The 26,987-nt window shown below is 48.5% G+C and overlaps 1 protein-coding gene across 4 annotated transcripts in view; it reads right to left on the bottom strand.

The window, feature by feature from the left end:
• Window positions 1-2,049: 2,049 nt before the first annotated feature.
• VPS35L (VPS35 endosomal protein sorting factor like) overlaps window positions 2,050-26,987 on the bottom strand; it is a 133,222-nt gene continuing 108,284 nt past the window's right edge. For 2 of the 4 annotated variants that reach the window (XM_065893414.1, XM_065893416.1), the window contains 5 exons: window positions 25,986-26,125; window positions 17,404-17,569; window positions 9,381-9,499; window positions 3,312-3,458; window positions 2,050-2,611 (listed from right to left, as the gene is read on the bottom strand). In XM_065893414.1, the coding sequence (XP_065749486.1) occupies window positions 2,513-2,611; window positions 3,312-3,458; window positions 9,381-9,499; window positions 17,404-17,569; window positions 25,986-26,125 (671 nt within the window). In that variant the 3' untranslated portion in view covers window positions 2,050-2,512. The remainder of the gene's footprint in view (window positions 2,612-3,311; window positions 3,459-9,380; window positions 9,500-17,403; window positions 17,570-25,985; window positions 26,126-26,987) is intronic. The other 2 variants (XM_065893417.1, XM_065893415.1) reach the window with 1 other exon arrangement.

A 26,987-nucleotide genomic window follows, 5' to 3' on the forward strand; every position in this document is an offset into this window, starting at 1 on the left:
TATGTAACAACCGTGTTCTTGAACTTGTCGCCTGTTTCTCCCTTGGGGGTTGCTCACTGACTGACCCTCCTCCTATGGCAAGGTCCTTCCCTCCTTATAACTGCCTTTATCCAGCCGTTCCCCAGACCTCGTGATTCTTAACCACTTTTTTATTCCTTGGGGTGATTCCTGCTGTTTTGCCTTAGCCCACTAGGCCCCTCCCTGAGGCCACCTTTCCGTAACTAGACTGGCCCATCAAAAGTATTTGCCAGATAGACACAGTTCTCCCCTTAAAAATTGTGTGTTCAGCTCTGCAAACTTAGAACTGTTCAGGTTTGTGGTTGGAATAATGCCCCCATGCCCCCCGCCTCCCGTCCAAGTCCTAATCATTGGAACCTGTTAATATGTTGTGATACAAAACAAAAGGGAGTTTAAGGTAGCAGATGGAATTAAGTTTGCTAATCGGCTGACCTTAATATGATTAGACTGGGCCTACCCAGATAATCCAGGATTAGAAGAGGGGACAGAAGAGTCAAGAGACTTGCAAGAAACACTCAACAAGCTGTCACTAGTTTGAAGATGAAGGGACCACCAGCCAAGGAATGCAGGTGGCCTCTAGAAGCTGGAAAAGGCAAGAAAACTGATTCTCCCCTAGAGCCTCCAGAAGGAATACAGCCCAGCTGACACCTTCACTTTGAAGGTAAGCCCACTAGACTTCAGACCAGTAGAGCTGTAAGGTAGTAAAATTGTGACGTTTTAAGCCACTAAGTTTGTAGTAATTTAAAGCAGCAATAGAAAATTAATACAGGCCTCATGCAGAAGTTTTTCTTACTTTCACCTTATTTCCTAAATTTTTTTCGTTTATTTTGTGTGTTGTTGTTCCATCATCCTTCATGTAGTAGTAGCAGTAGACTTCACCTCATGTAGGCCATGGTCTTCAGAGACTGGCTAATTGATTCAGTAACAGGCTGAGGAAACCACACAAGAACACAGAAAATCTAAGCTTCCACCTGGGCCAGGTAACATATGGTTCAGAGGCTGCTTTGGTGTAACGGATACCTGACCGAACGTGAAAGTCCAAGTCCAGGTTAATGGAAGAGCATTAGGAATTCACTGACTCAGGCTTGGGCGCTGATGCTGTCTGATGTGTACAGCCTCAAAGTAGATGACTTAAAAGTGCATAATTTGTAAATTTGCCAATTGATTTTCATTTGAATAGTATCATATAGTAAAAGTGGTTTAGGAAGTAATTTTAATGAAAATAATTTTGTGAAATAAAGGCCACTTGGGAACATTTGAGCAACACCACTGTGCTTTCTGAATGTCTGTTATGTTCAGCTGAGGTGCGTTCTTCAGTACACGCTGTTCCTTAACGGAGGCCGTTTTCTCGTGGGGTTCACTATTAAGCCAGCCGGAAAATCCATAGCATATTCTTGGTCCCAAGCTATTCAATTAAAACATGCTACTTTTACTGTGTGAACTGTAATCAGGCTTCTCACAGGGTAGAGGTAAAATGTAGTCTATCTACACTCAGTGTATACCTTCCAAAAGTATAGAGTTTGGGGGCACTTTTATTTTATTTTATTTTTTTTGCGGTACGCGGGCCTCTCACTGTTGTGGCCTCTCCCATTGCGGAGCTCAGGCTCCGGACGCGCAGGCCCAGTGGCCGTGGCTCACGGGCCCAGCCACTCTGCGGCATGTGGGATCTTCCCGGACCGGGGCATGAACCCGTGTCCCCTGCATCGGCAGGCGGACTCTCAACCACTGCGCCACCAGGGAAGCCCCTGGGGGCACTTTTAATCCACAGCTTGGATGCATTTTCCTGCACAAGGGGTTCTAGGCTGTGAGTCACCACCACCATCAATATTAATGCTCTTACTGATTCAGAATGTCAGTGGAAGCTCATGAGTGGTAATACAAGAATGAGATTCCGCCAAACTGATAAAAAAGTAGACAGAATCATATGCTGTTGAGGGTGATGGCTGCAAGAAAACCAGGCGGTATGTTTAGACACATTCTCTTCCGGATGAGAGTCAACTGTAATTAAATGAACAGTCATGAACATAAGTGTTCCTTCAGGAGGTTTATTCAGTTACAGTATATTTTCCATCGAAGCCACAGGGAATCTCAGATTTGACCTCACTTTCTCCTTTAATCCACCAGCATATTCTAAATCCAATCAAGAGCTGATTTTGATATAAAGCAAATTAGGGAAAGGGCACAGTGGGTCTGTCAAAGTGGACTGCTTTTCAAGGTTCTTTTTCCAATTAAAAAACACCTTCCAGAAAGGAAAGATGTTACTTGCATTCTTCAGTTTTTCCCTAAAGGCCCATCTGAAGGCCACCTGTGCAAAGAAACACTAAGATGCTGTGCTCAGTGAGCAGGAGTGGATTCGAATGCTCTGACAGCTCCCGCTTGTTCACTTCACTGGCAGAATAATCTAGTAGAGAAGCCAATCTGTACGTGTGTAAAAATAAAAACAAAAACGCAAAACAGGTCTTTCTGGACTTGGCACCAGAGCCCCTACGTAGGGTCAGGTCCTCGTCTGCAGAGGGAGCCTGAGGGCCAGATCGGTCAGATGCCCCATGTCTGGGTGTTTGCTTCGCTTCTTGATGTATTCCAGAGTTTTCACCTAGGAGGAAAGAGAAAGACTCATCTCCTTTCTGGTTCATAACTCTCAAGGCTCCAACAAATCAGCCATATCGGGAGCTCTGGCTTTTTTCTTAGCAGAGAAGGGAGGGGAAGAAACCAGCAGTTTTTAAATAAGACTTCTTAGATTATAGCTTGCTCTTAAAATCACCAGGAATGACTGGTGTTTTCATACATGTGGTTTTTATTCAGAGGGAATTAATTCTTAATACTACTCAGTGGTCCCTTGGTTCCAGGACCAAACTGAGGATACCGAATCCCTTATAGAAAATGGTGTAGTATTTGCGTATCACCTACATACCTCCCCCTGTATATTTAAATCATCTCTAGATGACTTATAACACCTAATACAATGTAAATGCTATGTAAATAGTTGCTGATAGGTGGCAAATGCAGGTTTTGCTTCTTGGAAGTTTCTGGAATTTTTTTTCCCCCCTGAATATTTTTGATCTGTGGTTGGTTGAATCTGAGGATGCCAAACTTGCAGATACGGAGAGCCATCTGTACTTTGTAGGGCCTGGCACCTTTCTGGAAGGGGAGACTGGGGCTGTTTGATGTCCAGGCCCTGATGTTGTGTTGAGGCCACTTGTGCCTGGCCAGTGGGCTTGCGTCACTCGCCAGGACAGCCGTGCCTGGTGGGCGTTGAGGGCCCCCCACTCCCCCCACCCCTCCCCTCGCCTTACCATGGTCCTGGTGTCCGCACAGCCGTGCCTCTGTGCCAGGTGCCACAGGTTGACGGACAGCTGGTTGAGCCTGTTACTGCGCAGGTCCCCATGGGCCAAGATGCTGTTAAAGAAGGAAAGGCCCAACGAGCTCTGGCGCTTTAGGGCCTGATACAGAAAAAAGAGGTTACTATCTGGCACTGGGGCTCAGGCCCAGCGCAGTGTTGACGCTGCCAGGGGTTCCAAGGCCAGCTCTGCCACGGACCTCTGGAGGGCGAGCTGCTTAACCTCCCCGGTTACCCCAGCACTGAAAGGCCGTCCTGCATTAATGCAAGTACAGGAGTAAACTGAACGGTGAGATACGTCTCTTACAGACGTGTCCTCAAGCCACCCAAAGTTTCAGTCACTGTTCCCACCCTCTGGGTGCTGGTAATAAAGACCAAAGACAGCTCCCCGTGAATAATGCTCCCCAGTGCCTGGTGCCCATGCCCAGCTTTTATAGGAACCATTAGGTATTCTTCACACCAGATCATTCCTCTTTTGCTCAGTGACCTGATGTGAAAGGTACTCTCAAACAAGTAAAGTCTAACCAAAATGTCAGAGTAGACCAAACCTGAACCCCAGCTTTGAATGGTAAAGACAGAAGGGAAACTAAATCTCCAAAATGCAACAGGCCCAGGAGAAAAGATACCAGCTCCCCAAGGTAAACAAAGGCACCTGGGAAGGCCCAAGTCAGCAGGTGGGCCTGAGCAGGGGACCAGGTCAGATCACACATCTGTGTGGGTCCTGGAGAGCTGACGCCCGGACCCTTGCTGGGTGCTCTTGGCTGGCGCTGCAGACGTCAGTGCTGCCAGGAGCCTTGAGTGTCTGCTTTGCTCCTTGGCAGCTAGTGGGTATGGGGTCCTTACACTGTGACAGGTATGAGCTCTGTGCTTTACCCAGCTCACCTTGTTTAATCTTCACAACTCTGTAGGTAGGCAGGATTTTAGAGCTGGATCCCAACTCCTGGTTATCCAAACACTAATCTAGGTGCTACTGTGAAGGGACTTCGCAGGTGTGATTAAGGTTATGGACCTTAGGGAGATAATCCTGGGTTATCTGGGTGGGCCCAATCTAATCACTTGAGCCCTAGAAAGCAGAGAAATTTTTCCGGCTAGAGTCAGAGACAAGTAGCAGAAGTTCAGGCTAGAGTCAGAGACAAGTAACAGAAGAGGAAAGCAAAGGAAAGATGACGCAGAAGGGGAGACCAGAAAGATTTGAAGCATGAGAAGGACACAACCCACCACTGCTGGCTTTCAAGATGGTAGAAGGGGGCCAAGAGCTAAGAAATGCAGGCGGCTTCTAGAAGCTGAGAACAACCCTCAGCCAACAGGCAGCAAGGAAACAGGACCGCAGTCCTACACCGTATGGAACTGAAGTGGCCAACTCAAGTAAGCTGGCAGGTGGATTTTTCCCAGTGCCTCCTGGTAAGAGCCCAGCCACTCAACACCTTGACTTTGGCTTTGTGAAACCAGGAGCAGAGAAACGGGCCCAGCCAGCACCAACTTCTGACTTACCAAACTGGTGAGATAACAAATGGGGGTTGTTTTAAGTTTGTGGTGACTTAAAGCTGTAACAGGAAACCAGTACGCTCCCATTTTGCTGATGAGGTCAGGAACTTGCTCAAGGACCACAGCCAGCAAGTGCAGAGTGAGGATTTGAGCTCCAGTCGTTCAGTTCTGGAGCCTGTGCTGGTACCCACACCCTCCCGTGTCCGCCCCAGTTTACAAGATGTTCCCATAGACCCATGGTTAACATCACATTAGGCATCCAAATTCTGAAGAAGCTAACAGATTTGCCCAGTGCAGCTACACAGTTTTATCCAGGGAAATAGGAACGATTTGATGTGGTTTAGACCAATACATATTTTTTTTTCCTGCTTTTTTCAAACAACCTACTAACTGTCTATCTGTCCATGCATCCTTCCATGTGTGGAGCCCATAGAGCAGCAGACTACGCTAACTGCGGAGCCAACTTTGTTACCCCCTCCTGCTGCCCTCTCCCAAGTGAGGATTTAAAGTCTTCTAGTGGAGAAAAAAACAATGCAATAAAACTGCCAAGGAGCAGCTAAGAATGCAGTTGGGTGACAGTGGCTGAGTGACGACAGTGAAGAGACTCAAGCCCCCTAAATCGAGCCTGCCTGGACAACAGTCGGGACCAGGTGACCGTCACAGAAGCAGCTGGGCCGACTGAACAGCACTGCTGTCACGGAGCGGGGTCACGCTGTCGGGTCCCAAGCCTGCAGGCACAAGGAGGGAAGGCTGGTAGACTCTAACTGGCTGGCAACTTCCTGCTTTGGGTTCCTTTGTTTAATCAGACAGTGAGCTCTGCCCCAGTCGGGAACGCGGCAGAGACCATCCAGTGGGTTCCAGCCCATCCTGCTCACCTTTTCAGCTGGCTCTCATCTGATGCCTGGGCCCTGGTTTCTGCTCAGACCTAGAGGACCAAGCTAACAGAAAACTCTCAAATCCAACTATAAGAGTCTCCCAAGAGAGGCCCTTTAACTACATTTCTTTGAAGCAAGGGAGAGTTTTTAAAAGTCAAACAAGTAAGACAGTATCTTACTGGTTACTTCTCTATTCTGTATCTTCTCAAGCATTTTACAATAAAAGCCCAGTTCGCATGTGTTTTAAATGCACAGCCGATTAAAAATGAGATCATTAGAGACGGGTCTGGGGATGAGCAGGCCAGAGCAGGCAGGCGGCCGACGTGCAGAGACCCAGGAAACCGTGAACACGTTATGAGAGACCAAACCAGGGCCTCCAGCCCCTCCTCTCCCTACAGAGGTTTTAAATAGAAGAGCTTCTTTTGTTTCTTTTCCTAGGGGAATTGTCATTTGCCGGAAGTTGTAACCGTCTGGCATGGTTCCCAGCCTCACCACACCCAAACAAACAGCTTCATAAAGCTCATGACTAGGGCAGGGCTGGTTCCTTCACGTGCATGTAGAGGACAGTTTTGGAAGCAGGGCTGATACCAGCGCTGAGAGATGAGACACTCAGCTCGGGCACCAGCGTTGGGCTTTCACAGCGCCCAGCTTGGCTCCACAGCAGGTGAAGAGAGGTCTGAGTGCTCCAGGCTCTAGAGGCCTCCCCTCCCACTGCCGCCTCTGCCGAATCTCACAGCATGCTGTTAAAGTGAAGGATGACATGTTCCGTCTTAGCTCAGTCCACCCATATTTTTTCTAATAAATGTGCATATATGGGCAGACATTTTCAGTGAGAGTCCCTGGTATTTATGTGAGTTGAAATGTACTTCAGAAACTTTCCAGCCCTGCTATTTCAGAATTATTTCAGAGTCCTTATCACAGTCAATGCCTCCTCCCCCAAGAGAAAGAGACAAATGTTAAAACAGTTCCAAATTATATGGTTCTGGGCTCTATTTTTGTTGTGAGCCTGGAGGTCCTAGACTGTGGTCGTTTATGCTGTCAGCAGCCACCTCTGATTAGACCCAGCCTGTCCTGTCAGAGTGAAGAAATGCATTTTCAAGCCCCGGGGCACATGTTTCTTGGGCACCATGTGTCAAACACACAGCCCTGCTCTGGCAAGAAGCTAGAGCCAGAGCCCTTGGCTGTAGGGATCAGGGAAGGTGCTAAGAATCCTTCACAGCAGGGGAGTGACCAGTGCAAGCTGAAGGTGAAGGACTCCATTTCTCCTGCAGCGTAATGAGGGCTCTCTCCTGAAAGCTGCCTACCGCAGAGACGAAGTTTACAGGCTTTCAAAAAAGGCCTTTCAGTTGGAGGAGGGGTTATCTCTTCTAGCACTAACTGGTTTGATAAACCAGTTCCTGAAGAAATTGGGGTTCTGATGCTGCCCCCTCCACTGACAGCCAGTGCCCTCCAAGCATCAACTCCCCAGCATTCTACAGCCCTGCACCCAGGGGGCCCCAGGGTCACTGGGACCCACCCACAATCCTCCCTCCCTAGAGAGGGCGCTGGGAGGCACTTGGGGCCCCCAGGGCAGCAGTGGTTCTGTGTTTTCCATCTGCCTTTTGGCCTACTAACCTTAAGGCTGGCTCTGTGTGCAGTGCCCCTGACCTCAGCAGTGGCCACTGGGGAATGGAGTCTGGAAAAAATCCCACTCTCTCCAGGACCTGCTTGAATACCCTGGGGAGAATGGGAACGCGGGACATACATGTATGTTGTGTGTGTGTGTGTGTGTGCGTGCAGGCGCACCCACAGCTATAGAATGTTCTCATCGTTTCTGTGGTGGGGTGGGGAAGGGGCGAAAGCCAATGGTGGCATTCTGTACAGTCCTGGAAGTGAGTAAGAATTAAAAGTCCAGTTTGATCTTATTTTGTCTTCAAAGGATTTAGTGGGGTGGGGAGTAGAGAAGCAAATCCTAAAAACGTGAGACTTGAGGTTTGGGAAGGAGGAGCTGGGGAAGTGTGTGGGCAGGAAGGGGAGGGCTGGAAAGCCACTGGGAACCCTGCAGTCTGAAATCTGTCCTGGGTTTGGGAAAGGGAATTGGAGAGGGTGGGGGGTGAGTGGCAGTAAGAGAAGACAGAAATCTGCCAACACGAGATCAGGAATGAGCTGTCAGTATGTGGAGTAGGGAAGAGCAAGACTGGGGGTGTGGGGCAGACACGGAGGCAGAAGCCTGACAGGAGCTGCCCCAGGGGAAGGACGCAGAGAAAGGTCAGGCACTGGCTTTGACTCCAGAGTCACTGCCAACCTCCCCACCCTGATTACACAGCAGGAATCAGCCTTAACGCAATGTCCACCAAGCCTGAGACAGAGCTTCTGGGATCCAACTGTCACCCACATGTTTGAGCTGACGCTGCAAAAATGGAGTAACTGGGGAAGGGTACCAGGTAGTTATTTAGATCGTACTATAATTTGGAAATTATTTTGAAATCAGTCAACCATCTATCTATAATATGGAGAATATGGGAAAAACTGCTCTGAAAAGGCAACGACGCAACATCTGATAAAGGAATATATTCTGTGGATCAGAGCATGGGTTCTAGAAGATTGCCTTGACCACATTCCATAGCTACCACTCTAGGATTCAGTTTCCTCATCTGGCAAGTGTAAAGGGATAACAGCTGTTCCCACTCATGGGACTGTTGTGAGATGAAACCACACACGCAGAGTTCTCCACACTACACTCAGTATGAGAAAGGCTGGGATGGGAATTTCCTGGCTGTCCAATGGTTAGGACTCCGAGCTTTCACTGCCAAAGGCCCGGGTTCAATCCCTGGTCAGGGAACTAAGACCCCGCAAGCTGTGGGGTGTGGCAAAAAAAAAAAGAAAAAGGCTGGGCAGGCACAGCCTACTATCATGGTTGGACAACAACCGTATGCCACTTCTTAGGAGCTGAGTGGTAAGGCCTTGACCGAGGAGGGTGGTGCAGTGGCTACAGATTCACGCTTGAGGATCTGGGTGGGAACCCTGTTCTGTCACAACCAGAGGAAACCAGGAGCTCTGGAAACCTCTCTGAGCCTCGGTTTTCTTTTCTGTCCAAGGAGAATGAACACAGCACCTACATCACAGGGCTGTTGTGGGCCTCAAAGAGCTAAGGTGTGGAAAGTGCAGGCTGTTACTCACTCAACATGCACTGATTGAGCGCCCGCTGTATGCCAGGTTCGAGGTGAGGATGCCGGGGTGAGTGACAGATGGATCCCAGAGAGCCTGTCTCAGGCACAGGGAGGTCTCCGAGAGCCACATCTCGAGGTCCCGGCCACATGAAGCTTACATTCTGGTGGGGAGGCAGGCGACTGAGAAGTGAACACAGAGCATTTCAGAGAATGCCCGAGCGTCACAGGGACAGTTCAGAGGGACGCAGGAGTGCAGTGGCTACTTGACACAGGGTTCAGGGAAGGCCACTCTGAGGAGGTACTTGAGCTGAGACCCGAATGATGAGAGGGGTGGCCAGGAGAACCCTGGGGAGGCACAGTGCAGGCAGAGAAAATGGTAGGAGCAAAGGCCCCGGGGCCCTCGATGAACAGTCTTCACACAGGCGCGTTACTCTCTGGACGAACCAATGTCCAAGCACCCTGGGAACGCGTGCTTTCAGGGCAAGCGGCGGGGATGGGGGCGGCAGGGGCACCTACCTCGTCCTTGGCCAGGGTTTTCAGATGCTCCAGGATCTGAGCCATCACCGTCTCGCACAGCTTGTTGTTCTCAGCCAGAAACTTGGAGTCTCCCCCGTAGAGGCTGTCATTGGAGTCAACTGATGGAAGAAACCAGAGCAGTGAGACATTCCCAAGCCCAAGGCCAGGGAGAGGCAGCCGTGGTGTCAGCGGGTGGCAGGAAATCACGGCAGGGCAAATGGAAACGGCCAGAGTTTCCCACGGGCTTGGGCCTTGGGAATCATGGAGAAAACACCTGGCCTTCCAGACAGTCTAAGCCAGAGAGCTCAGACTCTGAAGTCTGTCCCCTCCGGCCCAGGCATGGAGGGGGACGGCAAGCATCACAGTGGCCATCAGAATGGCTGTCAATACTGAGCACCGGGGTGCCAGGCTCTGGGCTCAGCGCTTCACAGGTGTTACTGCGGAGTCCTCAAAACCGCATGTGCAAGAGATGACAGATGGGGACACGGAGGCTCCGAGCCTGTCCCAGCCAGGATCCCAAACTGGGAGGCTCCCGTCAAAGCCTACACAGTTAAGCACCGCCCCCAGCCCCCTGCCCTGTCACTCCGCCGCAAAACTTCTGCAGATGGAACAGAAGGTTCTCTATGTCTTCTCGCAAACCTGAATCCTTTCACTAAAGTCCCCTCTCTCCTTGGGCATCTCCTGTGACAGCCGCTGTCTAGAGAAAGAGCAGCTGTGAGAACAGCCTGGGTTTGACCTCCCCCCCCCCCCTTCCTATCGACCTTCGCACAAAGCATGACCTCTGGGTAAGGAAGGAGAGGGACTCTACAGGGTGCGGTTTTGCGCTTGGTTTTTTTTCACTTAATGATTCCTGGAGCTATTTCCATATCAGCATATATGGATGTGCTGCTTTGCTTGTACTAGCTGATCAGTAGTCCATTGTGTGATGGACCAGAATGCTTTTGGTTGGCCCCTCCTGCGGACACTTCAGCGGTTCTCTTTCTTTTCTTTTTTTTTTGGTGGGGGGCGGTGAGGGGTCAGGGCCAGGCTGCTGCAAAGTCTGTAAGGGAACCACAACCTCTGCCTTGCAGAGTCGATTCTTTCCCCCCATGCCTTTTCTCGCCAGATCCTTTTTTAACTGCTTTCACCCCAACTCCCAAATGCCGACTTGTACGTGGCTGAGCAGAGTTATTTCCGGTGTGAATGAGCAGCGCTCAGTTCAGTGCAAAACCATTGGAGCACCCTCGGCGCTAAGTGGTCAAGGAGAGGAGAAGTGCAGTGGCAGCTCTTAGATGTTTCTGATCTGGTGGAGGCCTAAAATTTGGGCCACTGTCCCAGGTGCAGTGACATCTGATAAAGCAGAGGCCGTGCAGGTGCCTTGGGGGGGCGCGGCTGGGCTTATACAGCCATGTACACACAGTGCTAATCCAGTTCATGGTTTAGAGACGTCAATAAACCGGTTCAGCTTAGCTCATCTGGGGGGATGTGGTTTGCTGTGCTCTTCTCGGCCCAGCTCTTCACCATCCCTAGGATTCTGTCTCCTAGGCATATACAATCAAAAGGGATGATACATATGGGATCACAGTAAAGCCCATGAAGTTGTGTGATGCGAACAAGAGGTGACACCACAAGCGAGGGACACGGGGCACCCGTTTAGCTTGCAGACGGCTGAGGCTGAGAGTCAGAGCCACAATGGATAGCCCCATTATGGTCAAAGTCACCAGCCGTCTGTCAGGGCCTGCATAGAACTATTCCCTGGACTGCTGGCAACGAGCTACAGAACCAGGGGATCACGTTAAACAGGCACTGGCCAGAAGACAAGAAAAGCCAAAGTACAATGTGCAGGGATGGCTTCTGAGCTTTTAAGAAAGAGACCCCTCTTAGGGTCACTTATAGGAAAATTGGCAAATACATCAATGTATCAGAAATACATCTAAATGGCCTATAATTTTAGGGGGAATAAAAGTTCAATTTCACTCGTGATCAAAGAACAGAAAACTAAAACCACAGAAGAACTTTTAGTAAAACATCACCTATCAGATTAACAAAGGTGAGAAAGAATACCAGGTTTTGATGTAGGCCTGGGCAAACTGTTGGTGGGAGTACCATAGTCTGGAAATCAGTAAGAAAAGCCTTAAGAAATGTCCAGTACCACTTCACACCCATTAGGATGGCTGTTATTTAAAAACAACAACAAAGGAAAATAAGTATTGATGAAGATGTGGAGAAACTGGAAGCCTCGTGCATCGCTGGTGGGGATATAAAATGGTGCAGCTGCTGTGGGAAAGCAACTCCAGGATCCAGCAACTCCAATGCTCAAAGGACTTGAAAGCAGAGGCTCAAACAGATACATGTACATGAATGTTCATAGCAGCATTATTCACAAGAGCCGAAAGGTGGAAACAACCCAAGTGTCCACTGACAGATCAACAGATAAGCAAAATGTGGTTTATCTAAACAGTGGCATGTTATTCAATCACAAAAATGAATGAAATTCTACTACATGTTACAACATGGATGAACCTTGAAAGCATTATGATAAGAGAAATGTGCCAGACACAAAAGGACAACCAGGGCTTCCCTTGTGGCACAGTGGTTAAGAATCCGCCTGCCAATGCAGGGGACACGGGTTCGATCTCTGGTCCGGGAAGATCCCACATGCCGTGGAGCAACTAAGCCCGTGAGCCACAAATACTGAGCCTGTGCTCTAGAGCCCGCGAGCCACAACTACTGAGCCCACGCGCCTAGAGCCCGTGATCCACAACAAGAGAAGCCACCGCAATGAGAAGCCCGAGCACCGCAACGAAGAGTAGCCCCTGCTCGCTGCAACTAGAGAAAGCCCGCGTGCAGCAACGAAGACCCAACGCAGCCAAAAATTAATTAATAAAAAGGACAACTATTGTATGACTCCACTTATACGAGGTACCTAGAAGACGCCAATTCATAAAGACAGAAAGTAAAATAGAGTTCACCAGAGGTTGGGGGGAGGGGGGAAGGGGGAAGTTATTGTTCATTGGGTACAGAGTTTGTTGGGGAGGATGAAAAAATTTTGGAAATGGATAATGGTGATGGTTGCACAACACTGCAACTATACTTGATAAAACTGAATTAAAAATAGTTAAAATGGTAAACTTTATATGTATTTTATCACTTTGTATATTTTACTCCCAAAAAAAAAGTCTTAGTACAGAAAAAGGTCAGATCTTTGACTTGGGAAAACCCACTCCAAGGGATTTATCCTAAGAAAATCATCCCCCCAGTTGCACAAAGATGCATATATGTGATATTGTTTCATCATAGAGGACAATGTTCATTGTATGTTCAATGTATGTTCATTGTAAATGTTGTGTATAATGGTGAGAGGAGAAGCAATGGAAATATCTACCAAGAGTTTTGATTAAATGCTCTGTGGCGTTAGCATTAAATGCAATACTATGAAGACAATGAAAGTATGTGATCTATAGTCGTTAACTACCATGTACTACACTATACTATACTATTGCTACAGTATACTAGTACTGAAAGGTATTTATAATATACTGTTAGTAAAGTGACAGCCAGTATACCACACACAGACATATATAGCCATATATTTCCTAATTTATAACTTCCTAAGAACCAATTTTTTCAATTAAAAAATTATATTTTATTACTTTACATATTTCCTGTAATCTGTCTTGAATCTTTTGGGGAATGGTACAGGTATAAGCATATAGTAATTAACTGACTGACAAAATAATTTCAGGGATGCTTCATGTACATTTCTAGCTGCTATTTCAAGAATAACTCCTGGGCTTCCCTGATGGCGCAGTGGTTGAGAGTCTGCCTGCCGATGCAGGGGACGTGGGTTCGTGCCCTGGTCTGGGAGGATCCCACATGCCGCGGAGCAGCTGGGCCCATAAGCCATGGCCACTGAGCCTGCGCGTCCGGAGCCTGTGCTCCGCAACGAGAGGCCGCAACAGTGAGAGCCCCACGTACCGAAAAAAAAAAAAAAAAAAAGAATAACTCCTTATTCTACTTCAATAAAATTGTACATAATATTCTTTTAAAATTCTTACATTTATATTTAACTCCCAATTAGGCATTTGGGAAAAGTATGAAGGAGGAAGAATGACACTATGAAATGTATTTTTTAATGAGCCATTCTTTGCTTATTTTTTTCCAAATAAATTACTACTGAGTTTCTAAGTGGGGAAAAAAAAAAAGAATAACCCCTCCTTCTTTTATCGCCAGCTTTTTACTTAAACAAATGTCAAGGCTGTAGAACAGTGAAGCGCTGCCTCTCTCTCACCCGGCATCACCAGCTGATGCTGTTTTGCCACTTCTGTGAAGCTCTCTCACTTGCTCTCTCCACACTCACGTACACACGTCATTTTTTTTGGCTGAACCATTTGTAAGCAGGTTGCAGACATATTGCCTGAGAATGAGGAGAGCAGCTGGTCTCCTTGCTCCCCAGCTTCTCTGTCCCCATGAAACCTCTACTCCGGTTCTGAACTGCCCCTTGGTGGGGAATATTCTGGGAGTGCTCTCCTGGGTCGGCTGCTGGCTTCATAGTTGTTCCTATGACACAGGTTGGTGGTGAATTGCCCTGGGCTGCAGGCATCTGTCCCAGGATTTCTGAGACAGCTCTGGCTCTGGCTGCTGTGTTTCAACTGCCGTCCATGACGTGGAAGACAGCAGTTATTCTTGTAAGAAGAGAAAGAATTTGATTCAGCTATTCACCACCATCTGATTTTGAAGGGTGGCAAAATGCAGCTGGTAAAGGAATTTCTCGCACCTGCTGCTGAGGACTCGGCTAGTTCCTGGCATAAATTCCCAGTCTTACTCTGAGATGGAGTAACCTGCTCTCCTTTGGATTAGCCGAGCAGCAGGGGAGAAGTGAGAAGGTCTAGGACCACCTGTGGTCAACCACCCAAGCTGCAGGCATCCTGCCCAGAGGGGTCAGAGGCGTGTTCAGAGCAGCCCGCTCACACACACAGAGCACGGACTAGGTGAGGGCCTGCTCTGCGCCAGGTTCCAGGACCCGGAGACCTGGTGGGTGGGGAACGGGCTGACCTGGTCCTGCCCTCACAGAGCACACAGTCCACAGGAGGTGCAGACGAGCAAACGGGCAATCACAACCCATGGGCTGCATGGCAGGAGAGGGCGGCCTGGGGGTCCCAGGATCCTAAAATCTAGGCTTGGGATGGAATTATAGAATCAGTGAGATCCAGGCTGAACCCTGAAGGTGGAAAATTCACAGAGAAAGTGAAAAACGGGGTCAGAAGTGGGGAAAAGTGTTTCCATGCTAACACTTGGTGGCGACAGAGGGGGGGAGAGAAGCGCAAAGTTGACAATCAGAAGTAATTTGGCCTGGCCAGAGTGTAAGGCAGGCCTGAGAGTCCAGACTGGCGCTCACAACCGGGAGAAATGAGATCCCTGGCAAATGGCTACTAAAAACAGCCCAGGATCTCTGCATCTGTCTGGCCCTGGGGTCACAACCCCAAATGCTTCAAGGGCCGGGCAGGTGACATGGAGGAGTGAAGGGGCTGTGCCGACTTCCCACGGGCCCCTGAGCTGTACTCTTCCAACTAGACATCTGCGTGTTAAATAAATAGACATTCAGTGTCAGAAGTGTCCTGCCCTTCCACAGCAAGCACACTCGCTCGCACACTCGCATGACAGCACTGGAGTTATGGCTCCAGGTCATTTCAGAACATTGTCTTCTTATTCATCTGGAAAGAAAACAGCCAAGGCATCCTTCGTAAATGCAAAGAAAAAAGCTGACCCCAGTTTTTCAAAAGTTCGAAACTTTGTCAGCGCTGTCTAAAGAGCTGCCTCGACTAAGAAAGAGATGGGGAAATGGAGCCTCCACCCCTGCAAAGCCTCCCGGGGCCCCAGGACTCTCTGCTACGAAGACAACTTTCAGGTCACAATTGTGCACCCAGAGTAAACAGCTGGGCCGAGAAGGCAGCAAAGAAAACCCGCCGTTCTGTTTTCATCTCTAAAAGCTAGAGAACTAGACTCCACCTGTCAAACACAGCCACGCTCTCTGTGCTGGCGCTCTGGCTCCTACAGTCCGCCCTGCTGTGCTGTGTAGACAGGGGATTCAGTGAATCTGTTTAAGGAAGGGAAGAGCGAGGAGAGGGCTTGCCCCTCTCATAGGGCCCAGGTTTACAGACCCACTTCCGCGGCAGCATCTGGTCCTCAAAAGTTTCTCTGTTGTTCTGAGCCCTCTGCGTGCCCTTCACAAGAGAGGAAATAAAAATGCCAACAAATACAGGAAAAGCTCACCCTCATTAGCCATCAGAGGAATGCAAATTACACCCATCAGAAGAGGCAAAATGAACAAGACTGACCATATCAAGGGAACAAATGGAAATCTCATTCATGCCTGGTGGGAGTGTAAACTGGTATAACTATTTTGGAAAACTGTGAGACAGTACCTACCAGAGCTGAACATAAGCAAATTCCACCAGCCAGCATTTCCACCCTGGGCATATACCCGACAGACATGAACACCAAGAGTTATATATTCAGGAATGTTCCCAGCAGCACTCCTCACAACAGCTCAGAACGGCATCCACAGGGGAATGAAGAAATTCTGGTATATTCATACGATGGAATACCGTGCAGCAATGCAAAAGGGTGAACAACAGCTACACACAACACAGAAGAATCTCACAGACGTAACACTGAGTGAAAGAAGCCAGACGCCAAAGAACGCTTGCTAAATGGGTCCATTTACGGAAAAGTTAAAAATCGGCAAACTAATCTGTAATGTCAGAAGTCAGGAGAGCAGTGCACCTTTAGAGAGGAAAGTGGTGGTGCTGAGTGGACGGGGGCATACAGGGGACTTCTGGGGAGCTGGTAATGTTTGATTCCTCTGTCTCGGTGGTGGTTACTGGGTGCGTTCACCTTGTGATAATCTGCTGAGCTTTATGATTTACTGTATGTGTGTACTATGATATACTTTAATCAAAATACTGTTACTTTGTAATCAAGGAGGCAGCATAACGCATGTACCACAGTGAATTCCTCTCCGAGCACTAACTGGCCTTGAGCTTGGTAAAACCATGTTGTCTTTCGGTGTCTCCCCTTGCTTGTGTGTAAAATGGGGACACAAATGCCCGTCCTCCTCATAATGCTGTCAGGATTAAAGGAGAAAGAGGCCCATGGAGTCTGGGGTGCCGTACCTGGCACACAGTAGGAGCTCAGATCATGGAGGTTATCATCATTGACATTAACCAACCTCCCCAAGTTACATCTTTACATAACCTCAGCCCCCAAATCCCAGCCAGAGGAAGCCTCTGAGAGTTATAACAGGAGGCCATCCTTAGCACTGCAAATTTGTTCCCTAAAATATCCAAGTGTAGAGACAGTTGCTTAAACCCTGAAGTATTCATTTATTGGCCAAACTGCTTTTAACAATAGGGCCATTTTTTTGGAAACCAAAAATCGGAACTGAGGCTCTGACCAGCAGGAAGATGCTTAGGTCACTGGGCAGAGGTCTGGAATTGGGACTGTCCCATGTTGTGTCAAGGACATGAGGAGGCTGCTCCCAAACCTGTAGGAGCAAGTTCAAGATGGCTGGTTGCATGTTGGGGAGCAAGGCCATCTCCTTCTTCCAAGCACCTGCTCTAAGGGTCCAGGTCAGGACCCACATGAAACTGGTAAGGAACAGGCCTGGGATGAAGGTCATGCATGTGCATATGTAATCACCGTTCTAGGTTATTCTGTGCCACACCCAAGACATCACTGACCCGACAGACTGCTTCTCTGAACTCGTCTGTTTGCCAAAATGATCTTGGATGCTTGTTAAAGATACAAATTCTCAGGCCTCTTCCTGGGGATTCTAATTTAGAAGAGACAGATGGGGCCCAGGAACCTGTATTCTAAAGAGCTCCCCAGGTAATTCTTACACTGGGCAAATTTATCAAGACCCTGGACTAGAAGTTCATGGTAGGTAAAACACAAGGGGATTAAATAAAAGAGAAAATGAAAACCCTGCACTTGCTGTTCAGAAGTTCAAACACAGTGCAGTCTGGTGGAGGGACCCAGCTACCTTTGTCTACGTGGTAGAGATAGGTCTCCTGGCTCATGGCGGACAGCAGGTGCAGGACACAGGTGTAGATGCGGATTTTCTCATCACTGTTGTCTTCCCAGGTGTAGTCCTGGATCACGTTGAGCAGCTCTCGAACAAGAAACAGAACCCCGTGTTCCGGATGATCCTAGTGGAGGACCAAAAAAAGGAAAAATAAACCTAGATGTGAAGCAGGAGGGGAAAAAAAAATCAAGACAGAAACCCAGGTCCCTCCCTTTAGCAGCTGTAGATAAATTAAAGTGCCAACTATGGTTAAACAATAGAAAAGTGACACAACGTCGTTAACTCCACCAAACAACACACTCCAGTCTGGGCAGACAAGCTTTGAGAGCTCTGGGTCTGAGGAAAGAAAGCAAAATTACCTGTCAGTTTAATGGGCTGTTTCCAAAATTACAGCCTTGCTCTTATGTCCATAACAGTAAAAAGCCCTGTTCTTCCAACTACAAAAGCTAGATTGCAGGTCTCGTTGCAGACAGCACAGCAGAAGCTACCTACCTCGGGTAAACCCCCAAATGCTCACTGTCACCACCAAAGGCACCGACTTTAAACACAGCCTCACTCTTTAGGGCGTTCAGCAACATTAACAGCTAAACTGAGGATCCTCTCTTGGGAGAGGAAGAACCCAACAGTCAGTCACAGAGCTTATAACAGTGTTTCTCAGATACTAAACTGAACCAGTGCTGGGATGCAAAAAAGTCAGTAGCTTCAATTCAGTTCCAAAAAGGATATGCAGGGCTTCCCTGGTGGCGCAGTGGTTGAGAGTCCACCTGCCGATGCAGGGGACACGGGTTCGTGCCCCGGTCTGGGAAGATCCCACATGCCGCGGAGTGGCTGGGCCCGTGAGCCATGGCCGCTGAGCCTGCGCGTCCGCGCGTCCGAAGCCTGTGCTCCGCAACGGGAGAGGCCATAACAGTGAGAGGCCCACGTACCGCAAAAAAAAAAAAAAAAAAGGAGTGTGCAATGCAGTGGCTCCCCTGCTGAATGCTCTCCAAAGACCCCTCCCCGCCCCCCAGCTCCTGCTGCCATCGCCCTGCTGACCCGGCTGGTCCATCTTGCCCCTCACTCAGTCCAGTGCCACCTTTATGGCTCCTGGGACCAGCTGGACCGCTCAGGGTCCTGGCAGGACACAGAGGACATGCTCACAAGGGTTAAACGAGGATGGGTTAATGAAAGATTATCAGAATGAAGAGAAGTAGCGAGAAGTCACCCAGGGCCTGGCAACAGAGGGAAACTGTTACCATCCTCGGGCTGAAAGCACGCGGTGGGGAGCAAGTTTTTGCAGTTGGAGGAGGCCACCCAGCAGCAGCTGCAGCCCTGGATGGAAGAACAAAGCCATCGCCAAACACGGCCCAGTGAGAGTTGGGGGATAAATACCCCAGCCTCGCTCTCCTCCTGCCCTGCGGTCCACGTCACTACTCGCGCTGGCTGAACCAGCTGGAAGCCAGAAGGAAGGAAGCCCCGGTGACGCGATCCCCAGAGGCCCGTCTCCCACACAGACCAGACTGAAGGGCCCGGGATGCTCTGGAGGGCAGCTCATATGCCAAGGGGGTCTGGCCTCCCAGCCCTGCTGTTCCCCCGACTGGAATATTCACCTGTGAGGCTTGGCTGCAGTGGCTCCTTGACAGCCTCCAGATCTCATCTTACACGTTGGCTCCTGCCCTGATCGGCAACCCAGAGCCCCTACCCGTCTCTCTTCATCTCTCTTCACGTCAAGTCATCCATCTCATTTTTTCAGAGCAGTGCTCAGCATCTGAAGTGATCTTATTTATTCCTAACTACCCAAATATACCTCTTGGTTCATCTTTTTTTTCATCCTAGCCTATAACCTCCAGGACGGCAGGTACTTTATCTGCTGTGTTTGCCAGTAATACACTGCCCAGGATTGCAAACGGTGCCCCATCCCTGTCTCTACTTCCTGGGACAGTGCTGGGCACAGAGCAGGCACTTGGTAGGTAAATAATGTTGAATGGATAACATTTTTCGAGCACCTTCTATGTGCCAGGCACTGAGCTGGCTACAAAAACAACAGCTAACTTTTATGGTAGCTATTGTAGCTACCATAGCTTTTCTACGTTCCGGGAAGATACTTTTATGACCTCCTCTCCCCACCATTTCACAGAGGGGAAATGAGCTACACTGCTGGTGGATGGGGGAAGCAGGATTTGAGCCCCGGGAGTCTGGCTCCAGAGTGGACATTCCTAACTGCTAATACTCTATACTGTCTCTCTACAGATGAATTAGGGATGAACTAGACTTTATGGAGCTGGCTAGTTGGGGGAAGGCATACACGTGGTCGGCTATCTTGAATTCAGGCATGGAGTAGAAGTGTGATAACTGAGGTGGGCGGGAGTTGGCAGCTACGTAATCCAATGTGTGGATACACAGCAGTAATACTTCCAATGGGCAAGAATGAGGGCGGAGGAGAGAGAGATGATTTGTACAGCTGCTAGCATCTACAGGAATTGCTGTTACGGTATCGGCACAAAAGAAGACACATGATACTCCAAAATCTGAGTACCTCAAACTATATGCAGCAAAATTGCCCGTGCCATGGTCCGCCTCCCATTGCCAGAGTCAGTCTCAGATGGAAGCTCACTACTGCCTTGCTTTGCTAACAGCTGTTTCTAACTAGGCTATTTCGTTCTGCTATGTGGATGTTCAAACTATATTCTATTTCAGGATCTGCCCTGGAAAGAGACGACACTCTGAATGTTCCAGTAACTTAATTTCAATACAAATTGCCGTAACTATTGTGAGAGAGCATTCAACACACCTGCAAAAAGGTGGAAGAAGGGGTCACGGAGACGTGAAGGTTTGTAGCCAGCCGTTTCTGCTAGCTTTAAACCGAGGAGACGAAGAGATTATTTCCAACCTTCTCTACAAGGAAAACATTTTCCACACGATAGCCACGCTTCAGTGGTTGTAACATTTTCAAAAGAAATTGTACCAGTGCCAGCAACTAAAGAAATGCAAGCACAGATTTCTTTTTTAAAGAAGAAAAAGAGATCCCGATTCAGTTGGCAATCCGAGGGGGAAAAGGTTTCCCCTGGGGTCTCTGCCAAGGCTGCCCGGCAGCAAACAAATGCTCAGGAGGCGGCTCCCAAGGGGCGCCTGGGAGGGACTCAAACCTCTCTCTCTCTCTCTGCACGGAAAGGGGGCCTGCCTTCAACCGCTCAGAATATCCCTCTGGCTCCTTGGTCTGTGGGAATCCTTCTATTAAATGTCACTGCTTGAGGGAAGGAATACCCTGAAAATGACTAACTTCCCAGGAGACCTGAGAGGCAGCGAAGACAGCGCGGAGTACACACATCCTGGCTTTGAATTCTGTCTTGGCCACTTACTAGCTGGTGACCCTGGGTGAGTCACTTCACCTCTCTGTGCCAGGGTCCGCTTCTGTGAGATGAGGATAATAACAGGTTTGTTTGCAGTGAGTATTTGTGAACTGCTGGCTGGCTCACTGTAAAAGGTATGTAAGTGTGTTAAATAAATATTCAAGTCCTTTAGAAAAGGAGCCAGAACACAAGGGGACTGGGAGGAAGGGCAAGAAAGGAAAGAGGGGCACTGAGAGGGCGTGGCGGGGGCGGAGGGCAGGAGACAGATCACCATGGAGATGCGAGGCCCTTGGTGAGTCTGCAGAGCTCCCTGGCCTCGCTGCAGCCAGCCCCTGCCCATCTTGCCAGCTCGAGACCCTGGTGTCCCTCTAGTCTCTCACCACCTCGCTCGTCACTGCGGCTCTCTTCCAGTCCCTCCAGTGCTGCTGGGTGACCCTTCCCACCTCAAGGCCTTACCCACACTGCTCCCTCTGGCCAGAACACCCTCCCCTCCCTGCCCCCCGCACTTAGGGACCTACTAGTCTTCCTCTGGATCTCGGCTCAGGTAACACATTCCCAGGGCACTTCCCTGACCCCCTTCCCTTCAAATCTGAGGCTCTCAGAGGTCCCTGTAGTTCTTTATGACACTTTATACAACTGTAGTTAAGTATTTATTTGCTTATTAGCATCTGTCTCCTTGAGTGGGAGCACACATTTCTCATGTTCACTCTTCCATTCCCAGATCAACAAATATTTGCGGGGTGGACGGAATGAATGAATCTTAGCATCTGGATACCATGTTATGCTGATGGCTGGACATTTTCTCAAAGATAAGATGGAGAAAAGACATTTCCCTGCTGTGTCCTGGTGATTAGTGCCAGAAAACCGATGGGAAACATTTCCATTGCCTACAAATTTCAACTGAATCAAAAGTAGGCGTCTGAAGTGGTAACAATGAACTTGTTCAGTTAATTCTACTTTGCTTATCCTACCGAATGTTGTCAAGAGAAATGCATTAGTTCAATAACATGGAGAAGACTGTTCTGCAGTCTACCAAGAGGCTGACTGCTACTAATGCCAAAGAAGAATGCTTCAAAATGCTCCAAAGGGGGTGCTGCTTGCTGAGGAGAGAGGGCTGTCCTGGGGGAATGTTTACTTCTGCATTTATAAGTGTGAATAGAGTGGGCCACGTATTTTATTTGGTCTAAAAGGGCTTCAATTTTCTTCTAAACAAATAAAATGAATCAAAGCTTTCCAAACCCATTCTTTAAAAGTCTTGTGCTCTGGGGGTGGGAATGCAAAATGGTGCAGCCACTATAGAAAACTGTATGCAGGTACCTCAAAGAATTAAAAATGGAACTACTATATGATCCAGCCATCCCTCCTCTGGGTATTTATCCAAAATAATTGAAATCAGGATCTCAAAGAGATACTAGTGCTCTCATGTTCACTGTAGCACTATCACAACGGCCAAGATATGGAAACAACCTAAATGTTCACTGACAGATAAATGGATAAATAAAATGTGGTATACACATATAATGGAATACTATTCAGCCTTAAAAAAAAAAGAAAGGAAATGCTATCATAACCTTGGATGAACATTGAGGATATTATGCTGAGTGAAATATGGCAGTCACAAAAAGACAAATACTGTATGATTCCACAGAATCAAAGCGTGGAATTCAAGGGCTGGGAGGAGGAGGAAATGGGGAGTCACTAATCAATGAGCTTAAAGTTTCAATTAAGCAAGGTGAATAAGCTGTAGGGGTCTGCTGTACAATACTGCCTTGAGTCAACAAAGCTCTACTGTCCACTTAAAAATGTGTTAAGAGGATAGATATGTTAAATGTCCTTACAACAATAAAATTAAATTTAAAAAATAGAATTAAAAAAAAAAGCTGTGACATGAAAGGTAGAAATGCGAACCAGGTAGGGCTTCCCTGGTGGCGCAGTGGTTGAGAGTCCGCCTGCCGACGCAGGGGACATGGGTTCGTGCCCCGGTCCGGGAGGATCCCACATGCCGTGGAGCGGCTGGGCCCGTAAGCCATGGCTGCTGGGCCTGCATGTCCGGAGCCTGTGCTCCGCAACGGGAGAGGCCACAGCAGTGAGAGGCCCGCGTACCGCAAAAAAAAAAAAAAAAATGCGAACCAGGTAAAGGTGGGATATGGGAGTCCTCTCCTGCTAAACCTACTCACAGCGGGCGGAGCTTGCGTGTGGCCCATCCTCTGGCTTCTGAGCTCGGTTAGCGCCCGGCCTTGGCCCTTCAGGCTCAACATCTCACTGCGCCCCGGAAAGCCGGCCAGTAGTTACTATGCTGCATCCCACAGGAGGGATGTAGGGTTGTTAAGTCTCAACAACCTTGAGCAAATAAAGCCCCCTGCAAACGTTTCAGGCAGACCATGCAGGACAGGCTCTGGGGCAGCACAGACCTCCCAGCTCTGCTGCTCAACAGCCGTGCGACCCCAGGCAAGCCTCCTGGGCTCCAGGTCTCCTTAAGTGGGAAAGGTACAATGACGCCTACCTTGCAAGACTTGGGGGCATTTTCCTAGAGACTGAATGTTGACGAAGGGAGTTAGCACTGCACAGGGCACCTAGTAAGAAGTCACGGACTGTGGCTATTCTTCATCTCATGAGCTTTAGTAAATCCTGGCAAAAGCCTGAGCACTGATACCAGGAACCAATAAAGTCTGGCAGGGGGGTTCCCCTGAATGCCTAGGGGAACGGTAGGCAACAGAAAAGGATTTAATGGACCCAGAGGCACCCGGGGACCTGGAGAGAGCGCACATGCCCCCCAGGAAGGGCAGCTGCTCTCCAGCTGAGGTCAACTGGCCAGGCGGGGAATGCAGGCCTCACATGGCTGGACCTGATTTTCCACAAGGAACTAAATTTCTGGGGTTTCCTGTGATCTACCAATTTTTATTTTTATTTATTTATTTATTTTTTTTTCAGTACGCGGGGCCTCTCACTGTTGTGGCCTCTCCCGTTGCGGAGCAGAGGCTCCGGACGCGCAGGCTCAGCGGCCACGGCTCACGGGCCCAGCCGCTCCACGGCAAGTGGGATCTTCCCGGACCGGGGCACGAACCCGTGTCCCTTGCATTGGCAGGCGGACTCTCAACCACTGCGCCACCAGGGAAGCCCCTACCAATTTTTAAATGTGGGTAATTAGTTCCAAACGTTTTCCATCATGATGTGGCCAACAAGTATGTCTCCGGGCTGGATTCCACCGACCGGTCATCAGTTTGTGACCCCAGGGACCAAGCTTCTGGTTCACAAAGCACTTTCATAGCTATCACTTCAGTCAATCCTCACAGCAGCCCTGCTAGGTGTGCATTTGGATGACATTTTAGAAAGGTGACAACTGAGGCTCTGAAAGTTACAAAACTTTCTCAAGGCCACAAGGCTATTGAGTCATTGGGTCAGGACCGAACACAAGTTTTTCTTCAAGGCTCCAGTGATTTTTAACAGAGAAAACCCCACATGCAGAAGGAAAACGCATCCCAGTTAATCAATGAACAATGACACTGATCAACCTCCTCATTAGAAACCCTGATTTTGTCACCTGACAAATAACTAGAATATCCAAAAAAGAGAGAAATTGATTATAAAGTACTAAGAAGGAGATCTGAAAACACTGAAATCAAGCATCAAGCCCGCCTCCTGAATATCCCAGCCCCTCTTCAAAGAACTTGGGATCTGAACTTGGAAACTTCGGAGCACCTCACTTTTTGTTCTCTCAGCTTCACTAAGATATGATTCATACACCCAACAATTCAGCGACTTAAAACGCACAGTTCATAGGTTGGTTGTATATTCAGAGTTGTGCAGTCATCACCACCGTCAATTTTAGAACACTTTCATCACCCCAAAAAGGAACCCCGTACCCACGGGAGCTGGGCTGCTTTCATGGCCTGAGTCCAGAGGGACATTTCTTAAAGTGTGGTCCTAGGACCACCTACACCTGACTTGATGAGGGAGCTTTCAAAAATGCTGGTTCAGAGGCCAATCCCACCTACTGAGTGAGACTCTCAGTGGGGAGGCGGGGATGGGACAAAGCAAGACTCTGTTTTAAAACGCATCCCCGACTCCTATGTACATCTGGCTTCATCAGGAGCCGACCCGTTTTGTGCCCGGACCTTGTTACAACCTGGTGACGCCTATGCACAACTCAGAGTACTATTTTTAATGCAGAAAATAACATATGTAAGACTACAAAGGCAATCAATTATGCTAAAATACAGTTGTCAAAATATTTTTCCAATGTATTTGTTATACTGTAATCTATTACTTCTTGGTGAAGTAATGATGGGCCTAATAACTGCATTTTTAAAGGAAGGAAACACGTAGACGATCTTCTGAAATAACTTTCACACCTGAAACGTGATATAAACATAGTGTTGATTATTTTCGTGACAAAGCCCCAGCTACCGCATCTGGTACTGTGGCTCTTTGCCTGTGATTCACAGTGAAGCAAAAGGCTAAACTTCACTGAGGTTTGTGAAAAAAACCAACAACAAAACAAAACAAAACACAAAAACCTTTTTTTTCTCATCTAAATTCGTGGTTGCCCTGCCAGAAACCCTGGGGTAGGTGGACCCCAGGTTAAGAACCCCAACTAGGGTGAAGGTCCTAATGCTGGATCCTGGGAGTGGCCTTGATTCCTTCCAGCCCAAGCCTGACTTCTCATCTCCTATATTCCACGACAAACCCCAGCATCTTCCAACAATATCCCCTTCGACTTTTACTATCTTGTTGCGGTTTCTGGTACTTGCCATCAAAATAACAACACCATTACCTTTTTAAGTGTTTACTATGCGCTAAGGCACCGCTCTAGCCATATACGTACATTTGCTCACCTAATCATCACAGCAACCTAGAGATGTAGATACTCTTATTATTTCCATTTTGTAAATGAGTAAACTGCATCCTGGTAATGTTACATAATCACCTGAAACTCACAGCTGGAAGGAAGGGGAGCTGGGATTCTACCTTAGGTGTCTTGGTCCGGAGGCCTGAGCCCTCACCACTAAGTGATACCCCCTCGACCATACAGAGAGCCTAGACTACATACCCTGGACACAGAATGAATAGAAAACACATTGAAAAATTCAAACATCTGACTAGAAAACCAATACAGGTATAGACAGAACATCCCTGCACTTTTAGGTCTAAGAATGTATGTAAAACAGGTCAAAGAAAGACATCACCTACAGGTCTTCTGGGGAAACATACCGGAACTATTAATAAAGTAGAAAAGAAATTGCAGAGGAATTCCAGAAGGAACGATTCTGAGGGCCGCATCTTTCCGTCAATATTAATCATCTTTGGAACTTCTGGAACGAGGCTTATAGCGGCTTTGAAAAAGGCATCAGCTGCAAGACAGAAGAAAAGTCCGTGTATGAGAACGTTGAAAACTTCAGGGTCTGCTTTCTTCTTCACACGGCCTGGAAGTCCGGCCACACCAAGGGCTCAAGACAGCTGGCGGGTACTGGAAGAGGGTTTCTGCACCATGATCGACTGGTTGGAACGTTCGCTTGAGAGGGTGCTGCCGCCTCCCAGCTCTCCTCTTCTCCCCCCTTCCTCCTTTGAGCGATGTGGCTCAGAGAACCTCAAACTGACTTCAGATAATACGTGAAAAAAGCACGAGGCAAATTGTTACAGAGGGCATAGAAGTCACAGTTGCCTGTACTGAAGGCTTCACCTAAACTGGTTCAGTGAACCATCCGGTTCACCACAGGAGGAAAGTGCTGTCCGCAGCCCACTTCACAGGTAGGAAATGAGGTGTGGAACGAGAAGCGCCCGGTCCTACCACAGGGCCTGTGTATGCGGGAGGGTCCAGCCATGGTGGTGGAGCCCAGGCTCAAGCTCTGGTTTGTCTGAATATACTCTAACGCACACTGTATTTGTTAAAGAAATAACAATGGAAATGCCTGAAGGACTGTGTGCGCGCACACGCACACACGCGCACACACGCGCGCACACACACACACACACACACGCACACACACGGCTTTAAAGGCTAGTTCTGATTAGGTGACAGTTCCGGAGAATCATTTGGAAAGTGAAGACACTTTACGAACTATGAAACAGACTATAAAACAAGAAGACCTCCAAGGGTGAGAGGGAGGAAAGAAGGGGAAGAGGGAGAGAGGAGGGATGGAGAGGAAGGGGGAGGCGAGAGAGAGGGCGTAACAGGAGGACACAGCCGGTGGCAGGAGGAACTAGTGTGTTGGT

Source organism: Phocoena phocoena, chromosome 15 (assembly GCF_963924675.1).
Source record: "Phocoena phocoena chromosome 15, mPhoPho1.1, whole genome shotgun sequence".
Classification (NCBI taxonomy): domain Eukaryota; kingdom Metazoa; phylum Chordata; class Mammalia; order Artiodactyla; family Phocoenidae; genus Phocoena; species Phocoena phocoena.